Source organism: Pelophylax lessonae (assembly GCF_965119305.1).
Source record: "Pelophylax lessonae genome assembly, chromosome: 12".
In the NCBI taxonomy this organism is placed as follows: Eukaryota; Metazoa; Chordata; class Amphibia; order Anura; family Ranidae; genus Pelophylax; species Pelophylax lessonae.
Window position 1 is genome coordinate 175,365,229 of NC_138779.1, and position 14,411 is coordinate 175,379,639.

General features: G+C 47.4%; 1 protein-coding gene across 1 annotated transcript in view; it reads left to right on the top strand.

Annotated features, from left to right (window-relative positions):
• Positions 1–14,411, top strand: part of BAX (BCL2 associated X, apoptosis regulator) — an 86,457-nt gene that overhangs the window by 54,692 nt on the left and 17,354 nt on the right. Inside the window, exons 3-4 of the mRNA XM_082274470.1 lie at positions 1,464–1,619; positions 4,956–5,091. Coding sequence (XP_082130596.1) covers positions 1,464–1,619; positions 4,956–5,091 — 292 coding nt within the window. The remainder of the gene's footprint in view (positions 1–1,463; positions 1,620–4,955; positions 5,092–14,411) is intronic.

Here is a 14,411-nt window from a genome sequence, read left to right on the forward strand (position 1 = left end):
CTTCCCATCTAGGTTTATCACCACTGGATTTTAGTTATACTGTATATGTGTTTTTAATGCTTTTGTAATAAACAGGTGCATTTTTATTATACACATAGTCTCACAAGTGTGGCAATAAAGTCCAACATATTTTGCGTCAGGAGGAACCTTTTAGTTATTTTTTGTTGGAAATAGAATTATTGGTAGCTATTTACATCTTCACTCATAGCGCCGGTTCACACTACCGCGACGCTACTTCCCGGGGCGACCTCCGAGATTGCGGTGCGAGCAGCGCGCCGCCACCTGGCGCCGCGACCTCGGAGCGGCCGACACGGACTTCATAATATTGAAGTCTATGGCGGTCGCCTCCTGGTCGCCCCAAAGAAGCTCCGGACCCTTTTTCTAGGTCGGAGCGACTTGTGTCGCTCCTATTAGAACGCAGCTTCCCTATGGGAGGCGACCTGTGAGGCGACCAGGTCGCCTCACAGGTCGCCCTAGTGTGAACCGAGGCATACCCAGTTTCTTTTTGTTGCAAGTTTGGCACATGATGTTTTGGACCAGGTGAAAACAATGTATGTGTCCTATCACACAGGCTTTCTGACCAGCGGACTCCGTTTTGCTCAGCGGGGATCGATCCGCCGATCTCCGCTGAGCAGGTGGATGGTGAAAGGTGGCTTACTTTGCAGAGGCGGAGCTGTCAGATCCCCTGCTCCCCTCTTTGGGAGATTGGATAAAAACTGACATTTTCATCCTATCCGATTCCTCTGACGGATGGAAAATAAGGTTTCTATCCATCCTGGATTTCACGGACCACAGCTGACAGCTGCCACAGCTGACATTCGCTGCTCCATAGTGGTACATGAAGAATACGTTCAGGTCCTCCTAAAAAAACTGACAGGCGGACCTGATCTGAAAAGGGACCTATGTCTACCTTGTAACAAGTAGGTATCAATTTGTAAAAACTGTGTTGTGCCTGTAATTGTAGATATTATTTTATAATGGCTGTTATGGGGACTATAAAGCCGAAGTCAAAGTATGGTTTGTATTGTTACACTGGCCCAGCTTGAACCAATGTAAGTATGCATATATCATACCCATCTGATCCCTGTGCAAGCAGAGAATCGCTGTAATAGCCGCTGCTACTATAGTGATCCGTGCTGTCTTCTGGGTCCCCTTCCAAGCAGCTGCTTAGCTGCAAAGTAACCACAGGGGTTCAGCTGCTCTGCACGGTCGATCACCATCGGACGAGGTAGAGATCCAGACCTCACTACCCTGCTTCTCCACTGCCTCCAGTCGGAGGACACCTTGCATTCATTTAGAAAAATGCAAAGCGTTCTTTGAATGATATCCATGCTGAGTGATGAACTCTATGAAAACATGTATTTTATTTTTAATAGTTACTTGCTACATGTCCTAGTTCTCTTTAAAAAAAATTGCTTTTGACCTGTTTTATAAAACAGTGTCGTCTTTTCATTCCTTTCCAGGTTCATTGTGGATCGGGTTCAACGAAACCCAGTTGCAGCCAATGAAGAGGTTCCAGAGCTCAGAGCAGTGGAGCCGACAAACCCATCAATGAAGAACCTGAGTGAATGCTTACGCAAAATAGGTGATGAGCTGGATGGAAACATGGAGCTGCAGAGGTATGTCTGTAGCTGTATTCCTTTAGAAATCAGTTTTTGGGATTTTCTTCAACTACTTTGTTTGAGATTTTCCCCTGCTAGCTCCACATGTTTGTCTTTTTATGGCATCTTTTTGGCTGCATTCACACCTAGATGTTTGGAATAATTTTTTAGATCATTGGCCTAAAATGTTGAAATTTTCAAATTAATAAAGCAGCTCAATTTACAAGGGTGTGGAATCACTGCAATTCTGCCTGCGATATCAGAATCACGGCAAAATGTGGAACGTGATTGGGTTGCCATTACTTGTTAATAGCACCCCAAACTCAGTGCGATTTTTACTACAAATGTCGGGCAATAAATCGTGCTGCAATCGCAGCAAAATCACAATGCACTATGCTGTCGCCCAAAAGAAGCTTAATTTGAAAATATAAACATTTTAAGCCAATGATTTAAAAAAATTAAAGCTGAACTCCAGGACAAGCAAATATCGTCAAAATGCAGGAGGCATGTATGTTGTTGAATCTTGGTGTCCTTTGTGTATTTCATAAACATCTGTTCAGTAATCAAGTGTCAAACTGCTAGACACAGCGTGTAGTTTTCTACAGGCAGCCAATAGTGGTAGAACTTTCTAAGCCCAACCCACAGCACAGGCTTTGTTCAGTACAGTGATCTCACCACTTTGATCATGGTGGCAAATGAGGAATATATGTAAATGATTGCATTCTGAATAATCTGATGCTTGTTTTAATTTTGTTCAGTGTTAGCAGTTTATCCCATGGAACAGAGGGGTTACTATCCCATGGCACAGAGGAGGGTGTAACCCCTGCTCATCAAACTGCCGATTACCTACAACATTTAATGTACTTTAAGGGGCTTATTCACATGGGGGCAGAGGGCCCATATAGTGTGCAAGAGTTGTTAGTTTATGCATCTGGAGCAATGTGCTTGCATTCAACCTATGTAGTCAATGAAGACGCAGTGGCTGCATAAACTCATCTGCACATCCGCGTTTGACCGGTATGCAGGAATGGGCTGCAGCTAGAGATGAAGACCGCATAGTTAGTACATGGCTTGTGGCTTTACTTCTGTGCCCCCCACCCCCTCTTCTCTGTTGAAATGCATTGAAAACACAGCTTCTACTTGGCCTACACGGCTTCCTCTTCAGTGGGTTTACTGCGCTTATGCTTGCTATTTTATATTCTCTCGGCATGCTTCTCTTGACAGCGAATGCTCTGGATTCCCACATCGGAGCACAGCTATCTCTGGATGTTTGTGCTCATAGTGCCTGGAACAGAAGGCTTATTCCTTCTTTCCGCACTTTAGGGAAGCCCATGAGTACCCTTTTTGGGTACACTTTGTACCGCACATGGCATATCACAGAACAGCAACAAGGGGTCACGTGGCCTCTCTAGCTTAAATGGCTACCCTGGGTGCTGTTTGGGTAGGGGTACCAGGGAGGAGATCCTGAAAAATGCCTCTTATGCAGCCGGCTCGTATCTGGTTTGGGAATTTGGGTCATAGCACTTCCTGGATATGAAAGGGCTGTGGTGATCTCTTTCTGGAATTTCATGAAGGATCCACTTCTTCCTGACTTTGTAAAGTACGTAAGCGATGAACAGAGCCAATCGGAATAAATATACAGACACACTTTTTTGTACCAGTGTCTGGCCTTACGGGCAATGAAGTAAGGCCCCATCATCTGGTCATTCAAGTCCACTCCTCCCATTTTAAGGTTGCAGTCGTGGACACAGAGGGGCTTCTCAACGACACCGGTGGCTGTTGCAGTTTAGACTGTCATATCTGCGTGAATGGAGGACAGAATGAAAACATTCTGTGTGTACTTTACTGCAAGCAATTTATCAGATTTCAAGCAAGCCCCCCCCCCCCCCCCCCGTCTTAGTTGGGAATTTACAAGCCTTTGGGGGAAGCCCCGGCGATTAGATCGCACTGTTTAAAAACAAGGCGGCCAGAAAACATAATCAGAGACTCGTCTACGCAGAAAGCTTGTTGGAGCATATACAAAGCTACATATTTTTGATTCAAGGTAATATTTTTGGTTCAAGTGATTTACGAGGGGATGAACTTTGTGCAGCCGATCATATCCAGGGTCACCCCGAAGACTACATGGTTCATTGTCACTAAAGTGCATAAACCACAATATTTGCTTGTATCTAGTCCTGGCCATGGCAGTAGAGAACACGGGTCAGTGGACCAATATGACCGCAACTCATTATTTTTAGTAATGCCCATGTTGAAGGATAGGCTCAAAAGTTTTAAATTGGGAAACCGTGATACGTTTCCATGCAAATTGTGTGGCAAGGGTCAAATTTGGGTTTGTGGCAACAAATTGATCAGCATATCAATTGCTCTGGTCCACAATAGATCTTTACAGATCTTCAGTGAAAAAACACTCAAAAAAACCAGAGGGCGTTAAATCTGCTTTTTCCACCTGAATTCCGGTTGGCCAGCCAATGGGGGGGGAGAAGTACGGGCGCTGCAGAATCTTTAGGCTGCCAATCAGGATTTGCAAGGGCATCAGGAAGGGCACTATGGGCCTTTGTATTCTTCGAGGCTGCGGGACAGTACTTGTGCTAGCCACCTCACCAGCTTAAACTGCACTTATGGGAGTGGCCAGGTTACCAAGTGTTACTGCAGTGCTGGTTTGTCTGACCAGGATATAGTAGGCCGCTGGCCGTATGGCACAAAATGGGCTACAGTCTATAGGGATCAAATAAATACATGGTTGCATTGCCTTCAAGGCGCTGATATTGGCAATTGGGGCCAATTCATACCAGAATAGCACAGGAACGCAATGCGAGTTCCTGTGCAATTCTCGTGTGCTCCTGCAGTGCGATTTTCAGGCCATTCATTTGAATGGGATGAAATTGCATCGAATTGCACAAAAAGCAGTTCATGCACTACTTATGAATTCTTAACTGCACCAAATCGCATGGTACTGAAGTACCATGCGATCTGGTGCCCATAAATTTGCACAGATGGCATTTGCAATCTGTTTGCGGTGCCTTAACAGTATATCGGGGGACACAGTAGATTGCAAAGGCAGTGCATTTTGGAACGCTGTTCGGTAAACGTGCACAGAACACCCTTTTCCTGCATCAGGAGCCTGATATCCCATAACAGTTGCCTGCAATGATGACCTTCATGTGTTCCAAAGATTACGTGGGAATTTTTTTTGGCAGGGAATATTATCTCCCCCCCCCCCCCCCCCAAAAAAAAAGGAATAAATGCTTTCAAATATAATCTAAAGGAAATTGTGTACTTTTGTACTTTGGTTTGCTTGAGCGTTTTAATTTTAATACTATCTGGTGTGTTTTTTTTTTTAATGCTTTACAGGATGATTGAGCAAGTGCAAAGCAACCCTCCCAAAGAGGTCTTCTTCCGTGTGGCAACTGAAATGTTTTCTGATGGCAACTTTAACTGGGGTCGTGTTGTAGCTTTATTTTATTTTGCCTGCAAGTTAGTATTGAAGGTGAGTGATAGTTGCTGTACAAACCTAAATTAAAATGTAATGTTTGTCTGTTTTGATGGAAATATGGGAGCTGCTATTGATTTGCTTTTGAATGTGTATGCTCTTTACGTAGGGAGTCACTGACCTAGAACAAATGTGTGCATGACCTGTCACCTGATATACATAGTTTGTCAGGCTTTTATTGCGGTCTGCCCCTGTTAGTGAGTTTTACCCTCTATATTTGTCCTGTTGGCAGAGAGTGAAAATAAATGAAAATCACACATTTTGGCTTGTCATCTGAACAGGAATAGATGCAAAGCTTCCAGTGGGGTAGTTCTGGTAAATCTGTTGACAACCAGGGATTCCCTCGCTTTGGAGGGATTGCTTCTCACTTCCTTCTATGGATATTGGACAGGAAGTGAAGGAAAATGTTATAGAACAGATAGCAAAAAAAAAAAAAAAACTGACAAGGGTTATAACCCTCCCCTACTCTATCCAAAATAGGGAAGAAAAGTTGCACACTTTTTAGTTCTACTTTGTCAGGTAGCACTACCAAGTACTGAAGGTGGGTGAAGGAAGTCTGGTGGTTGCAGGGACTTGCATGGTAGTTGCATTGGGTGTGTAGCCTGGCTGTGTTCCGGTTTAGCTGGATGATGCAGGGGGTCAGCTCTGGCTCCAAGCCTTGTTTTTGGCTCAGGGGAAGGGCTGGCTGATGCCTTATTAGCGGTTCCTTCCAGCAGTGGCAGTCAGGATGCTAAAGGTGGAGAAGCTAATACTGTATTTTGGATTCTTCAATGCAGGCTGCACCTCAGGCAGATACAGGCACCCTTGACACCAGCAGGACACATATAAGCTAGAGATTGCTGTACCTACAGTGCCTTGCAAAAGTATTCACCCCCTTGACTTTTTACCCATTTTGTTACATTACAGCCTTAAGTTCAATGTTTTGTTAATCTGAATTTTATGTGATGGATCAGAACACAATAGTCTACTAGTCTATCTTCTCACCGTTTTCCCCGGCTATCGGAGAGGGTAGCTGCAATCAGAGCTGCTCCTCCCCGCGGCCGGACTCCCGCTGGGTCTAAACCCAGCGGGAGTGCAGCCGCCGCAGGAATCGCTAGCAGTTGAGTGACGTAGGTCTACATTGCTGGACCCAGGGGAGCCGCAGTAATATTACTGTTGGCAGTCGGCAAGCGGTTAAAGGGGATCTCTGCAGACCGCTGCGATTGATGGTGGACTTCTTAAAGCGACATTACTGTTTTTTGCGACTTGCAATATGGATTCCCAAACTGTGAATTCACCCGAAGACCCACTCTGTGCGACTCCCGGAGCCCACGCCGGCAGGGAGGCCGGTGGCTTTTGGCTCCCAGAAGTCTCAGAAAGCTAGCAAGGTTTTCCCTTGTCCCGACACTTTTCACAATATTGTGAATGTCCAATGGCGGCTCGTTAAGCACGTGTTAGTAGTGCCAAAACGCTTTAAACTAGTGATCGACCGATATCAGTTTTTCGTTGCCGATACTGATATTTTGGCCAATGAATATTGGTATCGGCCGATATGCGCCGCTATTTTGAGCATTTAAAGTTTTACAAAATAAACACAAATTTTGACTCAAATCTGTTGCTGAACATGTTAATGTTTGTTAACATTTTTAACATTAAGGGCTCGTTCTTCACACCTTAACTGCATGAAAACTGCACTTTCAGGGACATCAGAAATTCACATCTGATTGTGAATGATGCAAAAGCTGCTGCAGTAGTGCATGCACTCACTGCAATAATTTTAAATCACTACTGCATTGCAGTAAGTGCAAAACTGCTAGAAAAAAGCTAGACAAACAGCTAGACAGTGGATTGGAGTCAGTGGACTACTGCTGCAGTAGTGCACTCACTGCAATGATTTGCTGCAGTCAGTGCAAAACCGCTAGAGAAAAAGCTAGACAACTGGAGTCAGTGGACTACTGCTGCAGTAGTGCACTCACTGCACCTACTGCAGTCAGTGTAAAACTGCTAGAAAAAAAAGCTAGACAGTGGATTGGAATGGACACTAGTACTACTACACTTTTCAATACTCCCAGTTAAGTAGAACAATATTATACTGCAGAAAGCAGAACATTTCAGCATGTTCATGTTCACCTATTAAATGGCTTCTGTTTTTTTTTTTTCATATAATGCTGCCACTTCATTAACATGCTCACTTTGAACAGGAGGAGAGGAGTATCTTCTAGCATGGGAAGCAAGTCTTTTGTAGAATGCCTCATTTTCTTTCTACCACTGAAGAGGATCACCACGTCTTCTGTCAATTACTGGTTACTTCAGATAGAGATGAAGTTCATCATCTATACTCATTATTGCAGATTCGGAAGAATCCTCCGCATGAGTCCCCAATAAAACACTGAAAATGTCATGATCAATTCGACCCCAATGAGGGAGATTCTCTTCTGTTTGTCGTAGTCTTTTTGGACATTTTTCTGTTTTTGCAGCATGCTGCTCTTTCAGAATATAAAAATGCTGTTCTGTCTTTTCGACAGTAACCTCCTGCACCTCCTGTTGAATATCTCCTGTCAGCCATTGTTTTGCCTTGGCCAATACATCATCAGAAGAGAAAGCATTGTTCTTGTATCGAGGACTCAAAAGACTTGCCAGGACAACATTTTTAGTCATTTCATGCTTCTCAAAATATATCAAAGCTCTCTGGCTTGACAGACCATCATTTGAAAGCTGGAGGGTGTTGTGTGGCATGACACTGAGGTCTGACATATCAGCAAGCATTCCTTTCTGCATGTTTGCTCCACTGTCTGGAAGGAGCACAAGCATCACTCGGTCTTTGTTGATTCCCCAGTCTTCAAGCATGCCTAGAAACATTTCTCTACTGTACTCAGTGTGGGATCCTTGCATCACTTTTGTATTCAACACCAATTGCCTTTTTGTCCATCAGCTGTCAATGGAGTGGCATGTAAGAATCATTAGTGACTGTTTGTCCTGACCATCAGTCAGTTGTGAATGAGAGTGAGTTGCCAGCATTCTCTGGTTGCAGCATAGCCTTTACTTTGTCAACGACTTTTTGGTGAATCTTTCCCAGCATTTCTGTTCGATAATACTCCTCACTCTTCAGTGTGTACCTTGGCTCGGGTATGGAAATCAACCGCTTAAATCCGGAGTCAGACACCATTGTAAATGGCTGGTTATCAGTGACTATCATCTCTGTGATTACTCTGTCCAGCAGTTTGGATCTTCCATCTGAATCTAGACTGTGACACCTGTTTTATTTGTTGTTGCCTGGGATAGTGGAGGAGGTATTTCAAAATCACATTGATATTCATTTTGTTTTTTCTTTGCTGCATGATATTCAATAGGATGAACTCTTAGATGGGCCCAAAGATTTGACATATTTTTGTTTTTTGCAGTTACTGATCCCATGCTTATATTGTTTGTGCATGTGTTGCACACTGCTGCTTTTCCTAGAGATGGTTGAGACGAGAAATGGTCCCAGACCACACTTTTACTTTTTCTGTCTTCATCCATCTCCATTGCAATTTGAAAGAGACAATAAGGTTAAAAAAAAATGGCTGACTGGCTGCTGGCACCCTGCCCTGCTGTGGGTGGCTTGCTGGCATCCTGTTGGGGGTGGCTGATGCCTGGCAGTGTGGGTGGATTGCTGGCAACCTGTTGTGGGTCAGTGGCTGACGCCTGGCAGTGTGGGTGGGTGGCTGACTGGCACCCTGTTGTGGGTCGGTGGTTGACGCCTGGCAGTGTGGTGGCTTGCTGGCACCCTGTTATGGGTGGCTGGCTTGGTGTCACCCTGTTGTGGGTGGCTGGCTTGCTGGAACATGGGTGGGTGGGTGGGCTGGCTGGCTTGGTGTCACCCTGTTGGTGGGTGGCGGGCTTGGTGTCACCCTGTTGGTGGGTGGCGGGCTTGGTGTCACCCTGTTGGTGGGTGGCGGGCTTGGTGTCACCCTGTTGGTGGGTGGCGGGCTTGGTGTCACCCTGTTGGTGGGTGGCGGGCTTGGTGTCACCCTGTTGGTGGGTGGCAGGCTTGGTGTCACCCTGTTGGTGGGTGGCGGGCTTGGTGTCACCCTGTTGGTGGGTGGCGGGCTTGGTATCGGTTCTCGATATAGCTGTGTTGCCGATAATCGGTCGATCCCTACTTTAAACGCCAGTATCCTTTTGATGACAAGGTCTCCAACTGTTGGACAGTGCCACCTAAAGTGGACCATCTTGTTTCCAGATTAAACAAATCTACTCCTGTGCCTGTGGAAGATTCCCTGGTTGTTAATGGATTCGGTGGACAGGCAGGTGGAATCCCTTTCCCGCCATCTTCACATGTTGGCGGGTTCCATTTTGAAACTGGGGTTTGTGTCTGTTTTAGTCTCCCAGACGGTGACGGAATGGATTGGGGATTTGCGGGAGCCTTTGGACCCCGAGACTATACCTCCAGAACTGCTGGAGCTGTTGGACCCGGTGATCCAGGCTCTGGTGTTCCTGTGTGATGTGTCTACGGATGTGGCTCCCTTGGCGGCCAGGGTTTCTGCCGTGGGCATTGGCTTGAGACGCATGGTTTGGCTACAGAGCTGGTCAGCTGACCAAGCCTCTAAGAAAGCCCTAGCTGACCTCCCCTTTCTGGGAGAGCGTTTGGTGACTCATTGGATGAGTTGATCATGGGCTTCACTGGCGGGATGTGTACTCTTCTTCCTAAATCCTCCAAGGGTAAGACTAAGCGGGGTCCCACTTTTTCTGCTCACAAGGCGCCCTAACCCAGCTCGGGGGGGGGGGGGGAAATGTCTCCGCTTCTTCCAGGAACCCTGGACTTCCTTCATTCAGGTGGATTGGGTTCGCAAACTGATTTCTTCCAGGTACAAGATCGATGTCTGGTCTTAGCCAGGGGACCGTTTTTTTCAGTCAAATATTCGCCTGTCTCCAGCGCGTTTGAAGGATCTGCGGGAGGCTGCGCAAGGTCTCCTGGCTCAATGTGATTGTGTCGGTTCCTCAGCAGTAACGCTCTCAAGGTTTCTGTTCAAACCTGTTCACGGTGCCCAGAAAGGAGGACAAGGTGCGTCCAATTCTGGATCTCAAAGCTCTGAACCGTTTTTTTTTTTTCGCATGGAGGCTATTCGGTTAGTGGTGGCATCTTTGTGTCAGGGGGATTTTCTGGCCTCCATTGATCTCAAGGATGCGTATCTCCGCGTCCTTATTTTCTAGGGACACCAGCGATTCCTCTGCTTTGCGGTGGCAGAGGAGTACTTTCAATTTGTGGCATTACCCTTTGGTCTCGCCTTGGCTCCCAGAGTATTTACCAAGGTCCTGGCCCCTGTGCTGGCCTTGTTACGTCAGCGAGGTATCTCCATTGTGGGATATTTGGACAATCTCCTGTTGCGAGAAATCTCCCACTCAGATCTGTTGGGCAACATCTCGATCACGATTCAGACCCTTCAAGAATTCGGGTGGACGATCAATTTAAAAAAAATCTGTTCTGAATCCATCAGTACGGGTCACTTATCTGGGGTGACTCCACTCTGCTCTGGCGAGGGTCATTCTCCCCCTGGACAAACTTCAGTAGCTGCAAAAAGCAATCAGGTTGCTGTTGACTACCCATCAATCCTCCTTGCGGGCTTTCATGAGGGCCTTGTGTCTGTTGGTTTCGACCTTTAAAGCAATCCCGTTTGCTATAGTCTCACTCGGCCTTTGCAAAAGGAGATTCTGGCAAAATGGAACAGAGATCCTCGGTCATTGGACCAGAAGATTCACTTGAGCCATCTAATAAAGTTGGCTCTTGGTGGCTCCGGTCACCTGCCCTGTGCCAGGGCATGGCCTTCCTGCCGGTGTTTTGGACGGTGATCACCACAGACACCAGCCTGTCAGGCTGGGGTGGAGTGCTGGGTAAGCTCTGTGCCCAGGGGACTTGGGCAGTGGAAGAGTCTTTGCCGATAAATATCCTGGAGCCATCAAGCTCTGCCTGCTTCACTGGACGGGTTGGCTACGCGAATCTCCGGTTACGATATAGTCGGACAATGCCACAGCGGTGGCTTACATCAATCATGGGGGCACCAAGAGTTTCCTGGCGGCCAAGGAGGTGGCCGAGATTCTGTTTTGGGCGGAACAAAATATCCCGGCTCTTTCCGCAGTCCACATTCTGGGGGTGGAGAATTGGCAAGAGGATTACCGGGGTCAGGTGTTTGATCAAGGGGACTGATCTCCTGTGTGCCCGGTGGGGGACTCCAGATGTGGATTTGTTTGCATCTAGCCTCAACAGGAAAGTTCAGCGGTTTGTTGCCAGGTATCGGGATCCTCTGGCCGACGCCGCAGACGTTCTGGTGGCTCCTTGGAGCCAGTATCGCCTGATTTATACCTTCCCTCCGCTTGTACTCCTGCCGAGGATTTCTTCACCGGGTGGCGATGGAAGGCATTCTGGTGGCACCAGACTGGCCTCGGCGGTCTTGGTACACAGACCTGGTACAAATGGTCGTAGACCCTCCATGGAGACTTCCTCTGCGGGAAGATCTACTGTCTCAAGGACCGATCTTCCATTCTGCTTTACGGTCGCTGGCTTGAACGGCTTGGCTGTTGAAAGCAAGGTATTGAGGTCTGTCTGACTCGGTAAATCCTACCCTTCTGCAGGGCCAGTATGTCGACTTCCAGGAAGATCTATCCTCGCACGTGGAAAATCGTACATTTCATGGTGTGAATCGCGGCAGCTGCACCCTCACTTGTTTTCTATAGCTAGAGTTTTGGCCTTTTTACAAAGAGGGGTTGATCAGCGCTTGGTGTTGGGTACTATCAAGGGCCAGGTGTCGGCCTTGGCTGTTTATTTCCATCGTCTGTTGGCCACTAATAGCTTGATAAGCACTTTCATCCAGGGGTGCGTCATTGGCTCCTCCGAGGAGATCCCCGTTATCACCGTGGGATCTCAATCTGGTTTTGTCTGTTCTTCAAAAGCCTCGCTTTGAGAATATTAGGGAAATTTCTCTGCTTTCCTTGTCACAGAAGGTTGCCTTCCTAGTGGTTATTTCTTCTGCTCGCAGTTTTCGGCGCTATCCTGTCATTCGCCTTATTTGTTGGTCCACAGGGATCCGGCCAAAACAGTCTTTGCTCCCTAAGGTGGTGTCGGATTTTCACCTTAATGAAGACATTGTGACACAATTTCCCAAGGAAATTGCCCTGCACTCTCTGGATGTGGTTCGAGTGATAATGGTTTTTCTGACGGTTACTGAGTCCTTTAGGAAATCAGACTTTGTCCTTACGGGCGGTCCTCGCAAAGTTTTGGCTGTGTCCGCTGCGACCATTTTGAGATGGATCAGATAGGCGGTTGTTCAGGCTTATTCACTCAAGCGTCGGGTTTCTCCTTTCCCTGTGAAGGCTCATTCTACTGGAGCGCTGAGTGCCTCTTGGGCTTTTCACCATCGGGCTTCGATCATACCGGTTTGTAAGGCAGCGACTTAGTCGTCTGTGCACACCTTTACCAAATTTTACAAGGTGGATCTGTTGGCTTCTTCGGATGCCTCTTTTGGCTGTAAGGTTTTGCAGGCTGTTTCATAAGAGAATGTTTTTTTCTTATTCACTTAGAGGTCTTTTACTTGGGTGAGCTCATGTTGTTTTGGTTGAGCTTCATGTTACCCAGTTGGCTAGGTTTAGCCTTCGGAGTTTACATTACTTTCTGGTTGCGTTTTTTTCTCACCCCTCATGCCTATACGTTATCTTTAAGGATTTGCTGTTTTAAAATATGTGGTTTAGGGTATATCTGTTTTATTTTAAATCAGGAAGAACTTTAAATTACTGATGCATTATGAGAAAAATGAAATGTATGCAAAAAAAAAAAAAAAACATTTTGTAAATGACTTCAACGTGCTTTGTACCAAATATGTAATTTCAATGTTGCAGTAAATAGAACAAGCAGCAGAATAAAATGTATCTTTCTTTTTCTTTCATTGACGGACACAGCTCCTGGTATTCATAACCATTGGGTTATACTGCCCCTTACAGGAGTAGGGCACTAGGCAGAAAATAATTCTGGCTACACCCATGGGCAGTCCCATTGGGTATACTCCCTCTCTCTGCTATAGGTATTTTTTTTTCTGCCTAAGGACCTAGTTCATTGCTGGGATCTCTAGTCCTGGGATTTTTTTGTCTTTAGACAAAATCTTTTTTTCCTGTGGATCTGCATCTGGCAGTTGATTGTAATCTGCTACTTCCAATGATCACCCCAGTCTGGCCAGCGATCGCGCTCAGAACTCAGCTCCGCGCTAGGTCGGCCGCGACTTAGCCCCACTGGACGGGGGCTGACCTGCAAGTTAAAACACCCTGCGAGGTCGCATACAACCGGGTCTCGGCTCAAGTCGCAGTGTCCCCCCCCCCCCCCCCACACCATTTCAATGGAGAGGGGTTCTGTCTGGAGCGGTGCCTACCTCGTTCCTGGTATGGTGAGTAGCTGTCTCCCCCTGGAAGGTTTTGGGGTGGATGTGGGCCCCTCCTTGGGACGGTCGACCCACAGGTTCCTCTTTCCCCTGAGCACCCCCCACTTCCCAAGTCTCTAATCCTGAAACCCCCCCCTCCCCCTTCCACATATGCTGGAGCTGTTTGGGGGGTCTGGCCACTGTTCCTGGGGTGGGGGCAGGGCGGCTTACTTGCGATGGGGGCTGGGTGGTGTGCGTTACCGGCATTCAAACAATCGACTGTGCGGGGGGTTGTACCTGGTGGGGGCTCCTGCCAGGGCCCCCCCATCCCGCCTGGGCCTGTCTGTGGCCTGGTCTCCCTCCTGGGTCCCTGTATGCGTCGTGGTGCAGTGCGGTTCCGCCATTTTGTTGAAGCCTGTGTATTTCCATATACTGCGGCCATAACTGTGTAGTCTGGTGGCCATTTTGATGTGGTTTACCATTGAAAATAGCGGCGGCCATGACAGTGGCGGCAATTTCGGTGGTGGGAGCCCCTCCTCATCCCCTGATGCTGACTGCTGGTTTATTTTACTTCCTGATCGCCGCAGGTGTAGTGCATTATCCTGGTGGCTGTGGGTGCTTGTTTCTGCGGGTGGTGAGTCTGGTGGGGTCCTCCCCTCTCTGTGGAGGATCGCTTTGTGCCTGGCGACCGGGTGGTGCTGCCAGCACGGTGGCTGTTGTCCCTTAGCAGTGTTATATAATTTTTGTGGGGTCCCCCTGGTGACTCATGGAGTCTTTGGAGCACGTTTCCCCACCTGATCTCTTTGAGGCTGCGGGTCACTCCGGGTCCCATCCATCCATGCACTGACGGCGGTCCTGGAGTCCCTTGTGTCCCGGGTGGAGGTGGCTTTCGGGCAAAGGGCTAAAAAAAGCACCCACCGCTTTTGACTGCCTTATCTGTCTCATCAGATCCTGAAT